The sequence below is a fragment of the Sapajus apella genome, unplaced genomic scaffold, assembly GCF_009761245.1.
Source record: "Sapajus apella isolate SASKATOON/1434 unplaced genomic scaffold, GSC_monkey_1.0 scaffold22, whole genome shotgun sequence".
Lineage (NCBI taxonomy): Eukaryota > Metazoa > Chordata > Mammalia > Primates > Cebidae > Sapajus > Sapajus apella.
Genome location: NW_022436962.1, coordinates 5,047,228 through 5,070,642, shown reverse-complemented (window position 1 = coordinate 5,070,642; position 23,415 = coordinate 5,047,228). Strand labels below are relative to the sequence as shown.

General features: G+C 52.3%; 1 protein-coding gene and 1 long non-coding RNA gene across 2 annotated transcripts; one reads left to right on the top strand and one right to left on the bottom strand.

Annotated features, from left to right (window-relative positions):
* Positions 1 to 6,760: 6,760 nt before the first annotated feature.
* Positions 6,761 to 8,429, bottom strand: LOC116558687. Its single transcript, XR_004272127.1, has 2 exons — positions 8,390 to 8,429; positions 6,761 to 7,781 (listed from the first exon to the last, which is right to left on the bottom strand). It is a non-coding gene; the product is annotated as an uncharacterized LOC116558687 (long non-coding RNA).
* A 5,114-nt stretch (positions 8,430 to 13,543) lies between these two features.
* Positions 13,544 to 17,252, top strand: PHLDA3 (pleckstrin homology like domain family A member 3). The gene is made up of 2 exons (XM_032288710.1): positions 13,544 to 14,438; positions 16,593 to 17,252. Exon 1 carries the CDS (start codon positions 13,993 to 13,995, stop codon positions 14,374 to 14,376), a length of 384 nt encoding a protein of 127 aa, XP_032144601.1. The 5' UTR covers positions 13,544 to 13,992; the 3' UTR covers positions 14,377 to 14,438; positions 16,593 to 17,252.
* The last annotated feature ends 6,163 nt before the right edge of the window (positions 17,253 to 23,415 follow it).

Genomic DNA, 23,415 nt, shown 5'->3' with positions numbered 1-23,415 from the left:
TCTCAAAAAAAAAAAAAAAATTAGCTGGGCATGGTGGCGGGTGTCTGTAATCCCAGCTACCTGGGAGACTGAGGCAAGAGAATCCCTTGAACCCAGTAAGCAGAGGTTGCAGCAAACTGAGATCACGCCATTGCACTCCAACCTGGGCGACAAGTGCAAAAATCTGTCAAAAAAAAAAAAAAAAAAATTAGCAGGGAGTCTGGTTAAAATGAATCAAAGTAGATTTGTTCCTGCTTTTTCTAAGGACCAGTTACTTATCAGCATCAATTCCAACCGAACCACACTGTCTGAAGTGACCTGACCAACCAAATACCACTGCCTTGTTCTGTCTGGTCTCCACCCCCAAATCTGGGCCTGAGAATTGCATGGACTTTGGACTTGGAGGGGCTCAGCCAGGCCCCAACGCTGTGCTCATAACTTCTCCCAACTTGGAAAGCCCCAGCCTAAGGGGGAAATTCAGCCAGAGGAACTTTCACTTCAAATCTAGAAAGCTCACTTCTGCCTAGGAGGGAGTGGTGGAGGGACCTGGCTCCGTGCCGTTAGGGGCCCCACAGCAAGTCCATAGAAGGCCACAGTTTTTGGAAATAGGCTCATGTGAGGGGTCGCAGCATCCTTCATCTTAGACTCACCTGTCTAATGCATCCCAGCTGCTCTGCTTGAGCCCTTCTTGAAAATGTGCTCACACTAAAAATTTAAAACAATGGCAGATGCTTTAACAACGCCTCTTGTACGTACTTCCCAGATGACCAGCTCCAACAGTGGGCTTGACAGAGCCCCCTCCTCGACTCTGAGAACGGGACCTATGCATACATAACACTCATCAATGGTGCAGAGCGATAGGAAAGTGCAAGGTGACAGGGGGAAGTGCTGTGGGAGCTCAGAGGAGAATTTCGACCCAGGGTGGGCACTGACAGGTTCTGCAATCGGGGTCAAGGGCTCCATCTTGGTAACCCCTCTGGCTCCAGCACAGGGCGTGGCCCACAAAAGCTGCTCTGCACAGGTTTGTGCAGCCAGGAGGGTGGCTGGTCCCACGCACACAGGTGGACCCTCCTGTTCTGGGAGGGGCCTGCAGGAGTGGCGGGGATGGGACCTTTGGGGGCCGAAAGCTGGAGAGAGGCTGCCCTCTGCTGGCTGCTCCGGAGGGCCTGTCGGCCACTCCTCCTGTCCCCTGCTCCGGTAGCTGTCCTGCCCCGGGGCCCCTGTCTTCCAGTGCAGCCCCACGGTGGGGAAGGGGCCTGAGCGCACCTCCTGGGAGTAAGACCCGGGTAAAGGCAGTGGGCTGTAAGCCAGCTGCGGCCAGGTCAGGAAGCACCCACTGGACAATGAAGGGCGCGGCGAGGAAAGAGGGACACCAGGCAGGGGAGGCACGGGGCGAAGGAGGGTCGGGTGACCGGAAGGTGGTCCAGCATCCGCAGGTGCGGCGCTTGCGCCGTCCCAGGAGACACCAGGTGGCGCTGTGGGGTCAGGGCAAAAGGCGGGCGCTGCCTTTCCGCGCACCCCACGCCCCCTTCCTCTCCCCGTGGACCCTGAGGACAGCTCCTGCGCAAGACAGCGCACGCGTCGAATCCCCGACGCTCCCTTCTTCTCTGAGTACTGGCGCGCTTCGGGGCCCTGTGGAATACCAAACCCTGTGAAATTGACCCAGAGGGTCACCAAAGGGTGAGCAAGGTCTTTATGTCCACTTAGGTATTTCTTTTCTCGTTTCTGTCATCTCCGAGCAAGGCGTCCAGGGCGACGTCAGGAGAATGCATTTGGTGGGAGCTATGCCCCGCTGCAGGAGCGGCCGAGCCCTGGGCTTTTTCGGATGTGATGGGAAACAGCTCTCCTCCCGATGGGTGGCAGGCCCAGCCTCCTCGGACTGCCCATCTCCAAGAGCCTTAGCAAATTGTCTGGGTCACCTGAGAAGCTGGGGAGGCACAGGAAGACCAGGAGGCCGACTGGAGGGGTGAGGCCAGAGATCTTAGGGAGCGGGGGTTGGGGGCGTTAGAGCCGCTATTAGGTGTGAGAGTGATCCCTGAATCAATGGCACAGAAATTATTCGAGAGGGGCACCCAGTCGCTTCTTGAACTTTTGGCTAAGAGGAAATGTGGGGGGCGCCCAGCGAGGCACGATCCCCCGACCCAGGTTGGTGAGGGTGGTAGAGGAGAGTGAGGAACGCAGGGATTAGCTCCTGGACGGTCTAGCCCTCTGCCCACCTCGCCCCCGTGCCACGCCCAGCCCTGGCCCCGCCTCCAAGCGCAGGCCTCATTCTGAGAATCATTGGGGAAGCCTTTAAAAATTCTGATCCGGTTGGCCTGGGCGGGGCCTGGGAATCTGTATTCAACAAGTTCCTCAGGAGATTCTGACGCTCGCCCGCGCTCTGCCCGGCTTGAGAACCCGCGGACCAGCCCAGCCTCCCAGGGGGTGCTGGGCTCCACCCCGCAGCTCACCCTCCTGATGGGGCAACCGCTTAGCTGCCACCGCACCCCGCCCCGCCCCGCCCCGCCACGCAGCTGGGGCTGCCTCTGAACGGTTCCAATGATTAGAGAGGATGTCCTGGAACTTCCTATTTCTGTCCCCTGGAGTCATCCAGAACAGGTCTAATCCCTCTCCTGTGTGACAGGGCTTCAGAGATTTGAAGACAGCTGTCATCTGCCTGAGTGTGCTCCTCCCCACCAGAGATCCCCTGGCCTTTCAGGGCATCCTGATGGAGGCACCAGGGAGCCCACTGAGTCCAGTGGAGGGGGAAAAACACAGTCAGGGGTTGGGGCCCATCCAGGGGCCAGAGAAACAGACTGGAGACTTAAAATAGGTCAAAGGGACAAAACGGAGGCAGCTCCTCCTGAGAAACGCCTGTCCCCTGCCTTTCTAGGGTGCAACTACCTCCACCCTAGTCTTCATTTGGACATTTTGGAAACATTATTATTCATCCAGCTTGTGTGCCTACTATATGCTATAGACCTTTGAAGACCTTACATGTATTAACTCATTTAATTCTCACAATGGCCCTATGAAGTAGGTGCTGTCGTTTTATCCACTTACAACTGATCAAACCGAAGCCAAGAACCAAAGAACAATTCAGCAACTGTCTCAATGTCAAATTGAGCAGGATATAAATGCAGGCAGCTGGGTCCAGGTCCTATCTCTGCAGTGCCATAGCTAACACCCTTGCTTTAAGAAGAAACTGTCATGTTCTGGGAGTATGAGGCCTGGTGCTGGAACAGTGAGTTAAGACCACAGCAATACCTAACAGTTATTGAGCACATACTACGTGCCCAGCACTGGTCTAGATGTTGTCTTATTTGATCCTAGCACTGGGAGGTAATTATTTTATCGCTTTATTATATAAAAGGAAACTGAGATTGTGAATTTTAAAGAGACTTACTCAAGTCCCTGGCAAGTGGTGGAGCCAGGATTGGAACCAGCTGTGTGACTTTGGGCTGCCTCCTCCCCGCTGGGTGTCAGCTCCCCATTCGTGGAGTGAAGATGTTGGCCTAAATTAGTTCTGGGGAAATGCTTCTCAAGCTTTAATGTGCATATGAATCTCCTGGGGATCTTGTTAAAATGCAGGTTCTAGTTCAGTGGTTTTGGGTGGGGCCTGAGATTGGACATCTCTCACAAGCTCCCAGGGGAAGTGGTGCTGATGTGGCTGATCCTGAGACCACACTTGAACAGCCAGGCTTCAGGGGATCTGCCCACCTCTGATGTCCGAGTTTATGGGCCTACGAAGACTCACCCTAAAGGCCATGAAAATTTCAGGAAGCAGATTATCATGAATAAAGCCTTAGTGGGCATTTCCCATGCCTGGACAAGCCCTTGGTGCCTTTTCAGAAGCACCTGCTCCTGAGCCTTCTACATTTCCACTCTGTTGACCCCAACCTGACTCTTCCAGAGAGTTCAAGGGCTTGGTCCCATGCCAAGGGGGACTGTTGCTCCCTACTGGAGGAGTGAAGAGGTGGCTCTGACTTCTGGGGGTACCCACCAGTCCCATGGCAACCACACTGTCTAGTACTTTAAAGGATGTTCACAGATATTCCTGGGCACAGAGTAATATCTATGTTTACATTGAGAGGTTACATTTGGCCTCCTCCCTTGAATTTTGATATGCTAATGTGACTTGGTATGGCCTCTAATTGAGGTCAGAAGCGTCACTTCTGAGAAGACTTCTTTAAGAGACACGGTGTGATTCCCCATGTCCCTTTTCCCTGTTGCAGAGATTGTGGAAGTAGGTGTCGTGATGGAACCTCAAGCAACCTGGATATGTGTATATCACAATGAGTAGAACCTCCTCCCCTGCCAGCTCAAGTAGGGCATATGGCACGAGTGAGATGGCCTTTGCTGTGTGAAGCTACTGGGTTTGGGAGTTTGGTTTTTTATTCTTTTTTTTTTCTTTTTTTTAAAGAGGGGGTTTCACCATGTTGGTCAGGTTGGTCTTGAACTCCTGACCTCAGATGATCCGCCTGCCTTGGCCTCCAAAGTGCTGGGATTACAGGCGTGAGCCACCGGAGAGGAGTTTGTTAACGCAGCATAACCTACCCCATCCTGACTAGTACACATACCAATATCACCTTAGATAGGCCAAGTCCAGTGTGGAAACCATATTTCTGCAAAGTCAGGATCATGGCCGGTCAAAGATCTAATGCTTAACTCCTGGACCTTCAGTAGGAGGGAATACCTTCTTGCAAGAGTAGGCGGGGATTCCTAAGGATGTGAACTCCTCCTCCCCTTGTGTTGCCATTCCCTGTTAAGTACAGAATTCTGATTCACACATTTGCCATTGTGTCCCTAAAGTCTAGCCCAGGGCCTGGCTCACAGAATGCTTAATTCTTAATTCACAGACAATGGGATTTACTCTGAAGTTCCTTTCTGTGAATCTCCCTGTAGATCGCATCCAAGAATATGCCATGAGCCTGCTTCCCTTCCCTAAACCCCTCCACACACCCCTCTGACTTGAGCAATCTGTTAATTTCTCCTTGACCTAAGCCTCAGGCTGAACAACTCACAGCCTTCTTCTCTGCCTGAGCTTGACAACGGCACTGTGTAAGAGCTTCCCTGTTATCAAAGTAATACTCACAAATTATATATATATAATTTTTTTTTTTTTGAGACAGAGTCTCACTCTGTCACCCAGGCTAGAATGCAATGGTGCAATCTCAGCTCACTGCAACATCCATCTCCTGGGTTCAAGGGATCTTCTGCTTCAGCCTCTTGAGTAGCCAGGACTACAAGAGCATGCCACCACACCTCGCTAATTTTTGTATTTTTCTTAGAGAGCGGGTTTCACTATGTCGGCTAGGCTGGTCTCAAATGACTGACCTCATGATCCTCCCACCTCGGCCTCCCAAAGTGCTGGGATGACAGGTATGAGCCACTGCACACGACCAAATAATAATCTTTATAACTCTCAGGATGGAACATTTGAAAATCAGAGGCAAGTGGTAAAAAACTCATCCATAATCTCCTCATCTTGAAGGAACTTCTGTTGACACTGTGCTCTTTCCTATTTTCGTCTATGCATTCCCCTTTCCCCCTATAATTTTAGGGAGATCCTATGAATGTCTCCTCTTTGGGAAGAGAGGGAAAAGCCACCCACAAATGCAGAAAATGGCAGAGCTGGAAGGACTTATGAATCCTTCAACCAACTCCCTTATATTACCAATGGGAGCGCTGCTTTATGCTAGTCTGAGTACAGAGGTGTGAAAAGTCAAAACAGATGTCTGTCAAGACCTAAACCAAGCTAAGGGATCGTTGTCTCTGAGATTGGGGGACTAGAGGGGTGGTGAAAAGATACTGTCATGTTTTGAATCTTTTGCAACAAAAATGTATTCAAGCATTACTTGCATTTAAAGCACACTATTATTACTAGAAGAAAAGAGAAAGCAGTTTACAGGTCAAGGGCTTCACGGCTATTACTGGCCCATTGGTTGAGGCCACTAGTTCCCTGGGCATCTGTCAGTCTCCTCCTAGTGTCCTTGCCCCTTGGCCAAGTGTCCTCAAGGAAGAGAGTCATTCCAGGGCAGCTCATTTGTTCCTAAAACATGGGCACCCAGATGCCAAGATGGCATGGGAACAGGGAAAATTCTACAGGCCCCAACCTGAGCCATAAGCCCACAAGTCCAATCTCTGTAAGACCCATGCTGGGATCAAATGCCTTCAAGCCCAGACTCAGCCCCATCAGAGAGGGCCAGTAGGTGCTCTCAAGACGAAAGGGATTCCTGGTGAATCAGGGAAGTTATTGGGCTGGAAAGTGATTAAAGGGCTGAGTGTGGGAGGGGATTTCCACTGAGAGAGCCAGGCCCAGGAGCAAGCCTGGGCGGGTCGGCTACAGGGTTGCTGCTCACTTGAAGTCTGTCGCAATGGTGCCCATAAAACCCAAGTCATCAGAGACTTGAAACCTCTGTCGATTTTTCCTTCTGTTTCCCTTTAGGAAAACAGAGATCCGAGGAGACCCCAAAGCCCTGGAACAAAGGGCTGTACATCAAAGGGGCGCGAGCAGGCCAGAAGTCTAATAGAGCGGTCAGCTGGGGAGTGGGTCTCCCTGCCCCCACCTCCCAGGGAGAGGAGAGCAGCGAGGGCCCTGTGGATTGGAGGGTGGGTGCAGAAACCTGAAGGGAGAAGCAGGGTGGTAAGGAATAGGGCTGGGGACCAACACATTTTCATGCCCTATCTAGGTGAGGAGGAGCTACCTGGCTTGAGAAATCCAGGAATGTAGAACAGATTGAGGAGTAACGATGTTTTCTTGCCTATACAGGGGTTCCATAGCTCCCACAAAGTAGCCAGGTTTTTTTTTTTTTTTTTTTCAAATATGCACTAAATTTGCAAGACAGAACTCAACAGTCCCCATTTTACAGATGAGGAAACTGAGATCAGAGAGGGGAAACAATTGTGTAAGGTGTCACCAAGCTTGAGCTATGACGTGGGTTCCCTGTCTCCTAGGTGAGTGCTCCTTCCGCTACACCAGTGGTTCTCACAGGTGTGCATTAGAATCACCTGGAGGGCTTGTTAAAACACGGATTGCTGGGCTCCAAACCCAGGTCTTGGGTGGAGCCTAGAATTTGCCTTTCTAACAAGTTCCCAGGTGATGCTGACGCCGCTGGTCTGAGGCTGCATTTTGAGAATCATTGATCTTGACCCTTGCTATCTAAAGTATATTCTGTTGACTAGCAGCATCGGTGTAACTTGGAAGCTTCTAGAAGTGCAGAATCTCTGGTCCTACCCTAGACCTATTCAATCAGAAGCTGCATTTGCAAGATCCCCAGGTGATCTGTTTTCACATTAGAGTCTGGTCTATACCACACACCTCTTTCTGGACTGGGGGTCAAATTGAGGTATCCTAGATAAGCCTTCCAACTCCAGTTGCCAGGGGATAATGGGATAGGTGCCCAGGGTCCTGTAAGGGAAACAGGCCTTTTTTATGTTCCCCAAGGTTGGAGGGCAGAACTGCAGAGACAGAAGGGGGCTGCATGCTCAGCTCTGGGTTTGCTCAGCTCTGGTATACACACCCCACCCCAGGAGGGTCTGTGTGCCCACCTTGGGGAATCCCGGGGATGCCTGGAGGCCAGCAACTGCCGTTCAAGCCTCTAAATCAACCCCTGCTCTGAAGCCAGCCCCTGTGTTTGAGATTGTATTTAAAGAACCTATGTAACACCTATGTGATTATTTTTAAAATACGCCTGATACATAAGTATGATATCCAAACTATATGAAGCATGCTCATAAAATGACAGGTATTCTCACACTGCCCATCCCCAGCCTGGACATTCCACAGGTAACATATTGCTGTGAATCCTTCCAGGTATAACCTGTACAACAGAGAGGAACTTTTGTTCATGTGTGGTCATGCTATATGCCTTATTACATTTACTCTACCGTAATGTTTCCCCATGAAACAGCATATTTCAGGCATCTCAACCTACTAAGACCTGTGATCTGTTTGTTTTTAACTGCTGCACCGCATGAACATTTATGTACTGTGCAGTTGACTAGGTTTTTTTTTTTTTTTGACACTGAGTCTCACTCCCTTGCCCAGGCTGGAATGCAGTGGAGCGATCTGGTCTCACCGCAACCTCTATCTCCCAGATTCAAGCAATTCTCCTGCCTCAGCCTCCTGGGTAGCTGGGATTACAGGTGTGCTCCACCACGCCCGGCTAATTTTTGTATTTTTCGTAGAGACGGGGTTTCACTATGTTGGTCAGACTGTATTTACCAAAAATACAAAAATTAGATGGGCATAGTGGCACATGCCTGTAATCCCAGCTACTCGGGAGGTTGAGGCAGGAGAATCACTTGAACCTGGGAGGCGGAGGTTGCAGTGAGCCGAGGTTGCACCACTGTACTCCAGCCTGGTGACAGAGTGAGACTCCTTCTCAAAAAAAAAATTTTTTTTTGTTTTGGAGACACGAGATCTTACCATGTTGCCCAGGTTGGTGTCAGACTCCTGGGCTCAAGCTATCCTTGTGCCGTAGCCTCGTAAAATGCTGAGATTACAGGCAAACTATTAATTTTTAGTATTTAATTAAAATACTTATTTTTTATAACATTTTTGGACGTATAGTAAAATTGAGCAGATAGAACAGAGCTCCTGTATACCTGCCTTCCCCCACAGTTTTTCCTATTATTCACATCTCGCGTTAGTGTGCTACATTTGTTACAATGAATGAGCCAATATTGATACATTTACTATTAACTGAAGTTCATAGTTTACATTAAGCTCACTCTTGTCATATGGTTCTGTAGGCTTTGACAGATGCATAATGTCATGTATCCACCATTATAGTATCAAACAAAATAGTTTTGCTGCCCTAAAAATCTCACTTAACCATCTAGTGGTTTCCATTATTGTTTTAAATAATACGGTTACATTCTCTTTATTAGTTCATTAACTCTAGATTGCATTTATTGATTCCCCATAATGAGAGAAGGGGAAACTATTGCATCATCCTTTCCACCTCCCAGTTTTTGTGAGGTACATTGCCACTTCATTTTCTCATTCAGTTATTATTTGTTGAGGTCCTACAGTGTATTAGGTAACGTTCCAGGGGCTAGAGCCACAGGGGTAAAAATGAAATAGATAAAACTCCCTGCTAGCATAGAGCCTGCGTGTAGAAGAAATAGACAATTAAAAAAATAGAGAGAGTTGTGGATGCTAATATGGGCCATAGAGAAAAACTGAGCAGGGAGGGGATATAATATGTGTGTCTATGTCTATGGGAGGGGGTGGTGGCTTTAAACAGAGTGTTGGGGGGAGACCCCACTGAGACGGTAATATCTGACCAGAGCTGAGTGAGTTGAAGAAATGAACCATGTGGTGATCTGGGGAAGAGGATTCCAGGCAGTCAGGACAGCAGGTGCAAAGGCCCTGAGGAGGGAGAGTTGCCAAGTTCAAGGGATGATGAAGACTGTGGCTGGAGCCAGGGAGAGAGGAAAGCGTAGGAGGTCAGGTCAGAGAGAGAAGGCCAGGTCTCAGAGGGCCTGCAGGCAGCATCAGTGACTTTGGCTTTACTCAGAATGAGATGAGAAGGTTCTGGTGGCTTTTGAGCAAAGGAGTGATATCGTTAGTTTTAAAGTTTTTGTGGTGTTAACGTACATTTTGTTTTGTTAATAAATTGCCTTCGATGCTTTTCTTTAGATTAAGTCTAACAATTTATGATCACCAAACAGAATTTATATAAGATTAATAGCCAGGTGCTATGTCTCATGCCTGTAATCCCAGCACTTTGGGATTACAAATTAATTCCCCATAATGAGAGAAGGGGAAACTATTGCATTATCCTTTCCACCTCCCAGTTTTTGTCAGGTGCATTGCTGAGCCTGGTGGATTGCCTGAGGTCAGGAGTTCGAGACTAGCCTGGCCAACATAGTGAAACCGTGTCTCTACTAAAAATACAAAAAATTAGCCGAGCATGGTGACGGGCACCTGTAGTCCCAGCTACTAGGGAGGCTGAAGCAGGAGAATCGCCTGAACCCAGGAGGTGGAAGTTGCAGTGAACCGAGATTGCGCATTGCACTCTAGCCTAGGCAACAAAAGCGAAATTCCATCTCAAAGAAAAAAAAAAAAGATTAAGTAAATATAGAAAACAAAACAAAAGCGAGGTTACTTTTTGTATCTCTCTGGGTCTCCTTCTTGCCTCTGTCCTACCTTATTCTCATCTTTCTTTCCACCTTGTTCTGGGTAGCCACCCAGAGGGAGCCCTTCTCTCTACTTGGACTTCCTCCTTCTCACACAGGTGTGGAGGTGGGGTGGCTCGGCCCGAGCTAGAACCATTTCCAGCATATTCTTCCCTGGGGCCATTTTGCAGTCTAGCCTGTTCCATCTGGACTTAGATTTATTGACAGTGCAGATCAGCTTTCCCTTTGGGTTGAGTAGAGGGAGGAGCCAGCTCCGGGCTGCTATCAGGGGACATTCTGTCCATCAGCCCCATGTGGAGTTAACAAGTCAGTAAGAATTGAGTAAGTGTCTCTAGGGCCCAGCACTACTTCCAGCCCAGTGCCCCATGAAGGTTAAGTTAGAGCTCCTGTTCCATGGGAAGGGTAGGGTTACCCTAGCAGGGAGGGAGCAGCAGCACCAGCCCTCTCTGCTCTCTGCTCCCCTGGCTTTTGAGTGCTTCTTGATCCTTCTGATGGCCCAAATAATCCAGCCTGGGCCTGAGCCTCTCCGAGATGTGGCTACCAGGCAAGATGCCAGCTCTGGGGAAAGAGTCAGAATGAGTCATTTCCCCTAGTCCCAGAGATCATGAGGCTGGAGGACAGGACTCCAGGTTCCAGGGACCAATTCAGGCCTCCAGGAAGACATGGTGCTGTTGGGAACCAGATGTTTAGTTGATGAAGACCTTTCCAGTAGTAGAGTATGTCTGGCTAACTTTCTTCCAATGGCCCCCTCTTTATCTGCTCACTCTTGCTATCCAATATTCCTTCTCCTATGTCCAAAAGCCTGGCCCTTCTCCACTCAGTAAGCTCAAGAGAAAAGTATGGGTGTCTGGGTCATTTCTAAAGGAACTGTGTGGACTCAGATGTTCATGTATGGGCAGTGTGGGTATGTATCATCAAACGATCCTGGGCCCTGTTAGCCAGTACGCATTCTCATCCAGGTTTTGCCATTTACAAAGCCATGTGACCCCGTTTACATTACCTGACCTCTCTGGGTCCCATTTTTCTCATCAGTAAAATACACACAATGACAATAACACCTGTCTATCATGAGCATCTAAAACACGTGAGAGGGCTCTGTAAACTTTCAAAGCCTATACAGCAGTGAATTGACCTGGAGCTGGAAAGAACATGAATGAGTCTCAGGGCCAGTTAGGGGAGAAGAGGAACTGGTAGAGAGAAAACAGAATTAGGGGCCAGGTGCAGTGGCTTTCACCTGTAATCCCAGCACTTTGGGAGGCTGAGGCGGGCAGATCACCTGAGGTCAGTTCAAGACCAGCCTGGCCAACAGGGTGAAACCCCATCACTAAAAACAAAACAAAACAAAAAAATTCACAGGGACAGAGCCTGGTCTACGGCCCTGTTTCCTCAGGGAGAGAACTTTGGATCATGGCAGCACTGTGCCAGGTTGTGCACCCAGGAGACCCCTGTGGGTGGCAGGGAGGAGTCATAGGAGTGCCGGGCTGGCAGGCAGGCTGAGACCCTGGGGGAGGTGCTCACTCCCTGTTCCAGGGGACAGGTAGAGATAGGTCCAGCTATCCCTGCCCAGGCTGGAGTGCAATGGCACGCCCAGGCAGGGCCACGGCCACCTTAAGCTCCCTCCCCTGCTGCCCTCTGGGCCTCAGGAGACATCTATCTTTGTCTCTTCTTTTATGCCACTATCTACTCCCACTCCTGGAGGGGCATTCTGGGAGTTAGGAGTTAGTTTTCACACGTGAGTGTGTGTGTATATAAAGAGCTGTGGATGAGACACTGACAGGTCCCTTCTCTCATCCCCTAACTTTGGGGCTGCAGAGGAGGGCACTCCTACCCCCACAACAGGACCCTCCCTGCGTCCGTTAGGCTCTACTCTTTGGGTAGGAGGATGGCAACACTGGGTGTAAGTACAAAGAGGTCTTATTCCTGTCATTATTACATATCATTAGCCCTTAAGAATCTATCATTAACATGTTGGTGAAGAGGCCCTTAAGAAACTGTGGGCCTGGAGGAACTGACCAAGAGGGGACAGAATAAGGACCTAGGAGAGCCCTCTTCCCCGTGCCTGGCATCTCAGGGTCCCCTCATTCTCGAAAGGGAAGAAAAGTAGGGAGAGGGAAGGAAGAATATTTATTGAGACTCAGAGTTGCCAGGCCCTGTCTTTGGTCTTTCACAAATGTTATCTAACTTATTCATTAGGAAAATCCCATGAGATGAGAATAATTAATAATTCAATGGATGAGGAAATTGAGGAAGGTCAGTAAAGTTGCCCCAGGTGGGTAGGACACAGTAATCAAGAGAGAAGAGGTTTGAACTTAACTCTGCAAAGCTCTGTCTTTACACAATATTCTAGACAGAACAGAAAGAGACCTCTCCTTCCAGGTTCCCCTCCAGCTCTGCATCCGGTAGAAGTCCATTCTAGGAGGAGGCCAAGGGAGGACAGAGTCTTCGGAGCAGGGCCAGGTGCGGTGGGTCACGCCCTTAGACCCAGCACTTTGTGAGGCCGAGGTGGGCAGATCATGATGTCAAGAGATCGAGACCATCCTGGCCAATATGATGAAACCCTGTTGCTACTAAAAACACAAAAATTAGCTGGGCCTGGTGGCACACGCCTGTAGTCCCAGCTCCTGGGGAGGCTGAGGCAGGAGAATCGCTTGAACCCGGGAGGCGGAGGTTGCAGTGAGCCGAGATCGCTCCACTGCACTCCAGCCTGGAGACAGAGGGAGACTCCATCCCTGCCAAAAAAAAAAAAAAAAAATCTGCGGAGCAGAAGCAAGGTTGGAGCTTTGCTCACACCTGGGACTGCTGTGCCATGGGTCCAGCGTCGGCCTCTGCAAGTATGTGCGGTGGAGAGGACCGCAGACAGTGGCACCCCCAGGTCACGGAGGGGTTCCCTCCTCCCCCACTTCGAGGAGGCCATGAATGACCTCAAGGCTCAGCTCTCCTTTGTTGGCACTAGCTACTCTCTACAGGCCTGCCCCCGCAGCGCATGAAGGTAGGAATACGAGCAGGTGAATCGTGTGGACAGCCTCTCTTGGGTCCTGAACAGAGAAATCGGCCGATGGAGGAGGAACCCAACATAGGCTAGATGCAGAGGCTGGAGGCCCCTGCAAAGTAGCCAGCAGCTGTCTGACGCCTAACGTGCAACTGGTGCCATAGCGCGATCGCCAAGCCAGCCACCCACTGCCTGGCAGTACCCTCTCCAATCTAGGAGACGCGCCTTCCCCCTCCCTTCCCCGCCATCCCCCGCTTCATTCAGGGCTTGGGGGAGCCGCGGTTCCGAGAAGTGGCAGACCGGCAGCCAGAAGGCTTGGGCTGTTGAGTAAGAAGCCCCCTCTTGGTCCCAGCCTTCCCAGCCCGGCGCGCTGCGCCTCCAGTGAGTGACAGAGCCCCCGCTGTGGCCCCGCCCCCGGGGCCCGGCCCGAGCTGTGCGCGGAGCGGAGGGGAGGGCCGGCCGGGGCGGGGAGGGCCGGCCGGGGCAGGAATGCGCGGAGGGCGGGCGGCGCAGAAGGCGAGCGGCGGAACATGTAAGGGCACATCCCGCGAGCTGCCGCTCTGCGCTCAGACAGAGCACACGGGAGCTACAGTACAGGCGCGCTGCGGGCCTCAGGGGTTAGGGAGAGGCGGAGGCTCCCGGCAGAGGCGGGTCGGGCGGAGGAGCCAGTGCCAGCTGAAGCGGGGCTGTGGGCGCGGCGTGCGCGGGGGACACCGACATCACCTCCCCGGCAGCGGGGTGCTGAGGGCCGCGGTGCGGGCGCGCGGGGCAGTCAGGGGGCAGGTGAGCACCGCACACGGCCAGCCAGCCCCAGGCGCCAGAATCCGACCCTGCGGGGCCGAGAAGGGCCCCGCGACCGCCGCAGCCTGCAGCTGTCCGTGAACCTCGGGGCGCCCATGACGGCGGCGGCGACGGCCACGGTGCTCAAGGAGGGCGTGCTGGAGAAGCGCAGCGGCGGGCTGCTGCAGCTGTGGAAGCGGAAGCGCTGCGTGCTCACCGAGCGTGGGCTGCAGCTCTTCGAGGCCAAGGGCACGGGCGGCCGGCCCAAGGAGCTCAGCTTCGCCCGCATCAAGGCCGTGGAGTGCGTGGAGAGCACCGGGCGCCACATCTACTTCACGCTGGTGACCGAAGGCGGCGGCGAGATCGACTTCCGCTGCCCCCTGGAAGACCCCGGCTGGAACGCTCAGATCACCCTAGGCCTGGTCAAGTTCAAGAACCAGCAGGCCATCCAGACAGTGCGGGCCCGGCAGAGCCTCGGGACTGGGACCCTTGTGTCCTAAACCACCGGACGCACCATCTTACCTTCATGCTACCCACCACCTCGGTGCTGAGGTCATGGCAGGTAAGCCTCCGGGAGACTGGGCCCTCTCATCTCCTTCTCTCGGTTCTCCTCTTTCCCCTACAGAGAGAATGAGAACTAGCATTCTACTTCACAGTCGGACGGCCTTAGGGGAGGTTACTGGGGCCAACAGAGGGCATGGGATACCTGGGCCAGCGGCCAACGCAGCAGATCCGGACTTTCCCCCGGGGCGCCAGGCCGGCGGGTCCTGAATGTGACCCAGGTGCCTCAGATGAAGATGGAAGCCCTGGGAGGGGGACTCCTGGGTGAGGTGAGCCTTCCCACAGGTTGGTTCAGCCCTGACTCAGGTGGAAGGAAGTAGAGGGAGTCTGGCCTGCAGGTTACCCCAGGCTGTGGGCCTCTGCATTCCATGAAGAGCAGGGCTTCTGGGCTTCAGCTTTCTGGCAGCTGGGGACAACCGAGGTTGGGAACGTGGAAGTAGAGACAGACCCTTTTTCCTCTAGGTTAAATGCTTTAATGCTTGTTATAAAGTTTGAGCACTGAATTGATGCAAAAAGACTGTATCCCCCAGTTAGTGAAGGCACCATCAAGGGTTTCGAATAGAGCCAAGGGGTCCAGCTCCCAAGGTGGGGCCTCAGTGGGCTGGCTTGGCTGGGCTGGGCCTGAGGGATCCAGCTCCTCCTACACACACACATATATGTGTATGCGTGTGTGTGTTGTTTGTTTTGTTTGGTTGGGTTTTTTTGGTTCCGAGACAGAGTCTCGCTCTGTCACCCAGGCTGGAGTGCAGTGGCACAATCTTGCCTCACTGCAGCCTCCACCTTTTGGGCTCAAGCGAATCTCCTGCTTCAGCCTCCCCAGTAGCTGGGATTATAGGTGCCCACCACCACGACCTGCTAATTTTTGTATTTTTAGTAGAGACAGAGTTTTGCCACGTTGGCCAGGCTGGTCTTGAACTCCCGACCTCAGGTGATCTGGCTGCCTTAGCCTCCCAAAGTGCTGGGATTACAGGCATGAGCCACTGTGCCTGGCGTGTGTGTGTGTGTGCGTGTGTGTGTGTGTGTGTGTATTCTCTACCTGTTGCCCAGGCTGGTTTAGTGGCACAGTCGCGGCTCACTGCAGCCTCAAAAGCTTCAACCTCATGGACTCAAGCAATCCTTCCACCTCAGCCTCCAGGTAGCTGGGACTACAGGCACACGCCACCAAGCCTGGCTCATTTTTTTTTTTTTTGTAGATTTGGAGTTTCCCCATGTTGCCCAGGCTGGTTTTGAACTCCTGAGCTCAAGCAATCTGCCCTTGGCTTCCCAAAGTGCTAGGATTACAGGCGTGAGCCACCGCACCTGGTCCCCATTCTTGTCAGTGGGTTTTGGGCCCTAGGGCTCACTGTTGGGAGAGCAAGGGAGCTGGAGAATGGGCAACTGCACCAGAGGCTAGGCCACTGATGCCAAGGGCCGGGGGTGGCGGGGTGGCATGGGCCTAACTGTCTACCTCCCTGAGTGCCAGTCAGGCGTGGCTGGGCCAGAGGAGGAGAAGCTGGAGGAGGGCATGGGACACCGGGGCAGGGTGGGCGGGTACAGGATGGGGTCATGAGTTGTTATTTGTGCTGTCTTAATCCTCCATGAGCAGTAGGGCAGGGAGTGGGGGGCAGATTTGTGGTCAGGAAGGCCCAGGGGAGGGGCCAGTAATAGAACCTAGAAGCCCTGGCTCTCAGCCCTGTGCCCTCTTCCCCGGATGCCACACCCTTCTTGTGAGAACTAGGAGCAGGGTGAGGAAGGATTTAGCCTGCCTTCTAGCCTTAATTTTTCCAGTGGAAACCTAGATCCCCTCTCCCCACTATCACCTTCCAGGTGACGTCACCCACCTGCAGGCATCTTAAGAGTCCTAGTGAGCCTGGGACCGCCTCTAGTGCCATAACCCACTTAGATGGTCCTGTCAATGCCCTCCCACATTGTAGTGAGTGTTAGCTGAGAAGTGGGGTGTAAGGCAGACACCCTGTGCTGAGGATTGATCCACACTGATCCCTCAGGCCTTGGGGGCCTGGGAGGAAGCAGATTCCCCTGGCCACACTACATGTGCAAAAAATGTTTCCCACGTTTATGGAAAAGGCTGGGAAGCGCTGGTGTAAAATGCCCAGCTCATAACAGATACTCCTTTCTCCAGTGTTGCCCTGCTCTGACTGCTGTTCTTTCTTGCCAGCTTCGTTGTTTCCTCTGCTTGTGGGGGCACGACTCTGCTCCATGCGGCGAGGTGGAAGGCATGGACGTGTGGAGGAGGCACTGGAGCTGAAGGAATGGACAGGCCCTGGGAGGAGGGCAGAAGCCTACGCAGGGCTGAGGATGAAGAGTCAGCCCCTGGATGCTCCCAGCCTCTCAGGACATGCCTAGCTCAGGGGCTTTGAGCCACAGGCCTGGCCTCATATGGCATGAGGGGGAGCTGGCATCGGACCCCCTCCCTGCTGTGGTCCTGCCCTCTGTCCTGCAGACTGCTCTTAGCCCCCTGGCTTTCTGCCAGGCCTGGAGGAGGGCAGTCCCCCATGGGGTGCTGAGCCAATGCCTCAGGAATCAGGAGGACAGGCTGGTACCCACGCTCACTTTAGAATGGCCTCTGGACTCACCTTGAGAAGGGGGAGCTGCTGGGCCTAAAGCCCACTCCTGGGGGTCTCCTGCTGCTTAGGTCCTTTTGGGACCCCCACCCATCCAGGCCCTCTCTTTGCACACTTCTTCCTGCACCTCTACCCATCTTCCCCCCACTGCGGTGTTAGGCCTGGAGGTGGTGGGGGTGAGGTGGGGGTTTGGCCACTACCATTTCATGCCTTTCCCTAAATGAAGATGCCCTGCAAAGGGCAGTAACCCCAAAGTTTGCTGAGTGAAATTATTTGCCCACAAAGGCCCAGGGCTTGGAGCATCTCTCTCTTCACCCCTGTTCTCCCAGTTCACAACCCATTCTGAAATCTCTAGCCTGGATAGGCAGAGATGCTACAACCCCAGTAGACAGGACCTCAGTGGTCTTAGGAAGGAGGGCACATGGATTCTGGACCAAGGGATGTCAAGCTGGTTGGTTCAGTCCCTATAGATGCCTCTTCTACAGGAGGCTACCCTGCCCTGGCTACCCTGGGAGAAGCCTCAGCTGCCTGGGCAAAGCTTGCCTCCCTGTCATTTATGCTCTCAGGCTTTATACAATTACACGGTAAGTTTTCTCTCCTGGAAGGTTAAAAGGAGTAATTTCAACAGGGTGAAGGCCTGGGGCAGTGGCTCATGCCTGTAATCCCAGCACTTTAGGAGGCCAAGGTGGGCAGACCAACTGAGGTCAGGAATTTGAGACCAGCCTGGCCAATTTGATAAAACCCCGTCTCTACTGAAGACGCAAAAATTAGCTGGGCGTGGTGGCGCACACCTGTAGTTCCAGCCACTAGTGAGGCTGTGGCGGGAGAATCACTTGAACCTGGGAGGCAGAGGTAGCAGTAAGCCGAAGTTGCATCACTGCACTCCAGCCTAGGTGACAAAGCATGGAGATTCAGTCTCAAAATAAAACAAAAAACTGGGGAAAACAGGAACAGACAATAGCTGCCCAGGGTCATATGGAAACTACTGATCGGGTGACCCTGGGCCTCTCCAGGCTGTGGCCAGAGGGTGACTCTGCCTGCCTTTCCTCCATTACTCCCACATCTGACCTTCCCTGTTGCAAAGCAGTGGCCTACTTCAGAGTCTTTGGAGGGAGCAAGGAGGCTGCGTGGCCCCCTTCAGCAATCAAAGTCTCTTTAATTGTTTTGTGCTCCAACCTGTTTTGTTCCCCTTCGGATTCCTCCTGCCTTCCAATCAAAACTTCCCTGTCCTGTGTCCCAGTCAGTCCCTCAGAGTCCACAAGATAGGCATCTTGCTCATCTAATGTGTCATCTGCATTGCACAGTTGAATAAGAATTTGTAAATTACAACAGAACTTTTATAAATATTTCACTTCTTATTGTATCTAATGGTACAATTGTCCATGAGTGGCTTAATCGCACCATGGCAAATAAGCATCTTTTCAAGACTCAACTAGAATGCTGTAATCAATTGGTGGTGCCTGCCATGGGCTTGGGGAGAAAGATGGGGAGAACGGCGGCATTATCTGGGAGGTGGGCCTGGTTGGAAAGAATAGGGCTGCCGCTCCTCCCTTGATTGAGCTGTGTTAATGGAAGAGATTCGTTTCTTCATTCTATAAAACAGCAGCTTCTAAAATAGAATCTTTGCTTTTCAATCAAACCCAAGGGTAACTGATGGTGGGGGGTTCAGGTACTCAGAAATAGGGGAATGGGCTGGGTGTGGTGGTTGATGCCTGTATTGTAATCCTAGCACTTTGGGAGGCTGAGGTGGGTGGATCACGTGAGATCAGGAGTTCGAGACCAGCCTGGCCAATATGGTGAGACCCTGTCTCTACTAAAAATACAAAAATTAGTGGGTTGTGGTGGTACACTCCTGTAATCCCAGCTACTTGGGAGGCTGAGGAAGGAGAATCACTTGAGTCCGGGAGGCAGAAGTTGCAGTGAGCTGAGATCACACCACTGCACTCCAGCAATGGGAGCAAGACTCCATGTCAAAAAATAAATAAATAAATAAATAAATAGGGGAATGTTAGTGAGCAGACGGGGTTGAGAGGCAAGGCATCTGGCAAACTAAATGCCTTTGCACGCTAGGCACTGTGCTCGTCTCTGGGGTTGCAGGGGAGAAAGAAGATCCAGTCCTTGCCTCAAGGAGCCCAGGTTCTGGTGAGGAGATCAGTCAATGCTAACTGGTGCCAATAGAACTGGCCACAGAGTCCAGGGGAGCACTGGGCAATACTTCCTCTGTCCAGCACTAGGGGTCGTTCTGGGAGCTTGGCTGCAAAGGGCAGTGGAGTGCATAGCTAGTAAGGGGCATCAAGGGCAGAGGGCAGGTAGAGGGTGGAGGGGAAAGCAGGCTCTAGTTTCTGGCACCCTGCTTTTTTGGAACACCCAGCCCTGTCGGTTTAAAGTATGCTTTGGTTCTTGACCAAACCCAGCTTCAGTTTCTCTTCCTAGGAGAGTCCTTGGAGCGTGCTGCTGTTTAGAGCCCGTGACACAGACACTAGAACGCAGTAGGCTCTTAGTTGGCAGCAGGGTGGGTGCTGGTGCTTGCAATGGGATGATCATTTACTATCATTTGTAAGAGCCTGGAGCTCCTAGAACTGAGGATTCTAAGAGCCCTCACAGCATAGAGGTCTGGGTCTCAAGCCCAGGTTTTTAAGAAAGATCCATGACCTCTCTGGGGAGTCTTTGCCCCTCTGATGGAGGAGGGACCACCCTGCTTCTGGGGTTCATGGGTGTTCTCACTGTTCTGGTTTTCATGACTTTGAATTTCCAAGAAGGAGCAAAGGCCTCACCCTGGGAAGGCTTGGCTAGACCTCAGCGTAGGGTCAGGGCCTCTTTGGGGGCACAAACAGGCTCTGACAGTGCCAGCAGACATGCATGAGATGGAAAACCTTTGCTCAATTGGGCCTGTGAGGCCAGGGAGGGACTGTTGCCACCAACTCTCCCCCTGCTTCAGCAGCCCCAGCCTGGCCTCACCCCCGCCCGATACATGAGTCATCCATGGGAACTTGAGACAGGGCAAGTCTCAGCCAGGCAGCTGGGAGTCTGATGAGGTGGGGTGGGGAAGCCGAGGGAGAAGGGATGGGCTTGCTCTGGCTAGGGTGAGCTGGGGTTGGGAGCTAAGGCTTTAACAAGGGTGAGAATGGAGACCAGTGGGAAGAGCCAGAATGGGAGTCTGTGAGCTGGAATTGCAGCAGGAAGGAGTGGGGGCAGATGGACAGGGCGCTTTGGTGTGTAATCTTGAAGTCTGTTGGGGATGTATAGGCACCGTCAGCAGCTGTCCCACCAGAGCCAGGACCCGAGGACCTTGGCAAGACTGGCTGTGCAGGAACATACTGTGGGGCTGCGCAGAGAGCCTCAGTTTTACTTCCCTCAGTCTCCTGCCTCAGTGGATCCACTGTGGTCCACTGAAGTTCTGCTAAAGCTGCCAGCGCTTTCCCCACTGCCATGGGAGGAGGCCAGCTCCTTGAAACGGTCTGCTGTCCACCATCAGGGCTATCTCTCTAGTGTCTGTTTCCACATGCTCCACACGCCCGGCCCCAGCATGCAATTCACCCCCATTCCAGGAGCAGGGAACGCTGCCTCACACTGTCAGGCCGATGTACCCCCACTCTTGCTACACACTTCTGTATCACTGGCTCAGCTCTCTCTCATGTCACCACCTCTGAGAAGCCTCCCTGACTGTCCTGCCTACAGGGCAGGCTGAGTAACTGCTCGCTTCTCTCTGTGCTGCCATACCTCCTCCATTAGTCACACTGCCTTGTGGTTGCTGGTTTATGCATCTGCCTGTCCAACTAGACTGGTCAGTTTCTGGACTTGTTATTTGTATATTTCTGGTGCCTCAGAGTATCTGGCACATAGTAGATTCTAATACTAATAATGGGAAGTGGTATGTAGTGTTTACTCTGTGCCAGGTATTGATCCAGGAACTGTACAATTCTGGTTTTTTTTTTGGAGACAGGGTCTCATTTTGTCACCCAGGCTGGACTGCAGTGGCACGATCTCAGCTCACTGTAGCTTTGACCTCCTGCTGGGCTCCAGTGATCCTCCCACCTCAGCCACCTGAGTAGCTGAGACTACAGGCGTGCACCACCATGCTTGGCTAATTTTGTTACATTTTGTTTTGTTTTGTTTTGAGAAGGAATCTTGTTCTGTCACCGAGGCTGGAGTGCAGTGTTGCGATCTCAGCTCACTGCAACCTCCACCTCCCAGGTCCTGATTCAAGCAATTCTCGTGCCTCAGCCTCCCAACTAGCTGGGATTACAGGAGCGTGCCACCATGCCCAGCTAATTTTTGTATTTTTAGTAGAGATGGGGTTTCACCATGTTGCCCAGGCTGGTCTTGAACTCCTGACCTCGTAATCAGCCTGCCTCAGCCTCCCAAAGTGCTGGGATTACAGGGGTGAGCCACCACGCCTGGCCTGTGTTTTTTGTAGAGACAGAGTTTCACCATGTTGAACTCCTGGGCTCAAGCGATTCACCTGCCTCAGCTTTCCAAAGTGTTGGGATTACAGGTGTGAGCCAACATGCCCAGCTTGTACAATTCTTAAATCATGTAATGTTTCAACAACCCTGTGAGGCAGGTGCGATTATCACGACTCCTATATTTTACATTAAGAAACTGAGGCCCAGAGAAGTTAAGTGACTGGTTCAGAGTCATACAGCAGCTAAGTGGTGGTCACAGTGGGACTCTACGTAAGTGCTCTTAACCCAACACCAAATCGATTCTTAGTGTTTGTGAGTGAATGAGTAAGTGAATGAACCCACCATTTTGCTGGGAGAAAGGAGGTCAGAAGAGAGAGAGCTGGTGAGGATTAAGCCCTGAGGAGTGGGGAGCATGAGAGGGCAGGGAAGGGAATGGGCTGTGGGCTGGGGGTGGGGGGCTGCATGGAGAGGATGACTGGAGCCAGGCCCTGAAATGGGTGGAGACTAACTGCAGGAAAGGACCCAGGGAGATGTCGCCTGGGCCCTGTGCCTGCTCACGGGAGCTACACCTAGGGTGGAAATAGCCTAGAAGAGCAGATGGACTCCTGGTTAGGAAGCAGCAGTGAGAACTCGGGGGGAATAAAGTGCTTCAGGTTCAGAACCTTGTTGCTGTATTGGCCTGAGATGCTCTTTGTCTAAGGACCTGGGCACAGGGTCTGTAGGGACAAGTGGTCAAGGGATCAGCCGCTGTGACCTTGTGTGGCGGCAATCCTGGTCCCGGAGGCTTTGAGGCAGCACTCATGCCCTGCTTGCTGGCTGACCAACCATCCTGGCTGGCCTGGAATTCTCCGGTTTTGACATTGAATGTTCTGCACCCTGAGAAGCCTCTCAGTCCTAGGCAAGCTGTGATAGATGGCCACCCTACCCACTGCCCCAGGGACACGAGGCCTTGCACAACCCGTCCTCATGATCTCACCAGTCAGCTCTGCCCACAGCACTCAGCCCCATTGAAGGGACCATGGAGAGTCCAAGCCTGTGGGCAGTAGCCCCAAGGAAGGCATCACCCACCCATGACTCAGATATCATCAGCGTTTCCTGCCATCTCAGCGGGGAGACCCAGGCCCCCAGCTGCAAAGAAGAAATATAGCCAGGGGTCTCTCGGGGGCTCTCCAGTCAGCTCTGGGGGTCCTCCTGGAGGCCAACTGCAGCTCACTTTAACTCAACCCAACTTCAGTGCTTTGTTAAGCATGAGTGGGTATTTGCTGCAAGGAGCATAGGCCCGTCCCACCCAGACCCTGGCTTTAAAGAGCCCCCATGGTAACTGAGGCAGAGAGGGCAGCGTGCAGAAGGAGCAGGCAGAACTACTGGAGGTGGGGTGGAGGGGCAAGGAACATTTGAGCTGGCTCTTTGAAGGGAGGGTACAATTCTGACTATCAGAGGGAGGAGAGATGGTGTCCCAGGTGGAAGAAATTGCCTATACGAAGGTGACAGGACCAGCAAAAGTGAGGGACGACAAGAGACACAAATGATGTGCACAGAACCTGAGCTGCAACAGCCACGCACAGAGGAAGTGGGCTGGGAGTCTGGGCTTCTTTCTATAGGCGATGGGGAGCCCATCACAGAGCTCTGTTCCACACACAGACACACACATACACGCATACACACACACACAGACACACACACAGACAGACACACACACAGACACACACACTCACAGACACACACACACAGACACACAGACACACACACACACACACACAGACACACAGACACAGACACACAGACACAGACACACAAAAACAGACACACACATAGACACACACACACAGATACACACACAGACACACACAGACACAGACACACACAGACACACACAGACACATAGACACACACACACAGACACAGACACACACAGACATGCATGCACCCCTTATTTTTATTATAAGAAAAATGTGAAAGCACAGAAATTTTTTTTTTTTGAGACGGAGTTTTGCTCTTGTTACCCAGGCTG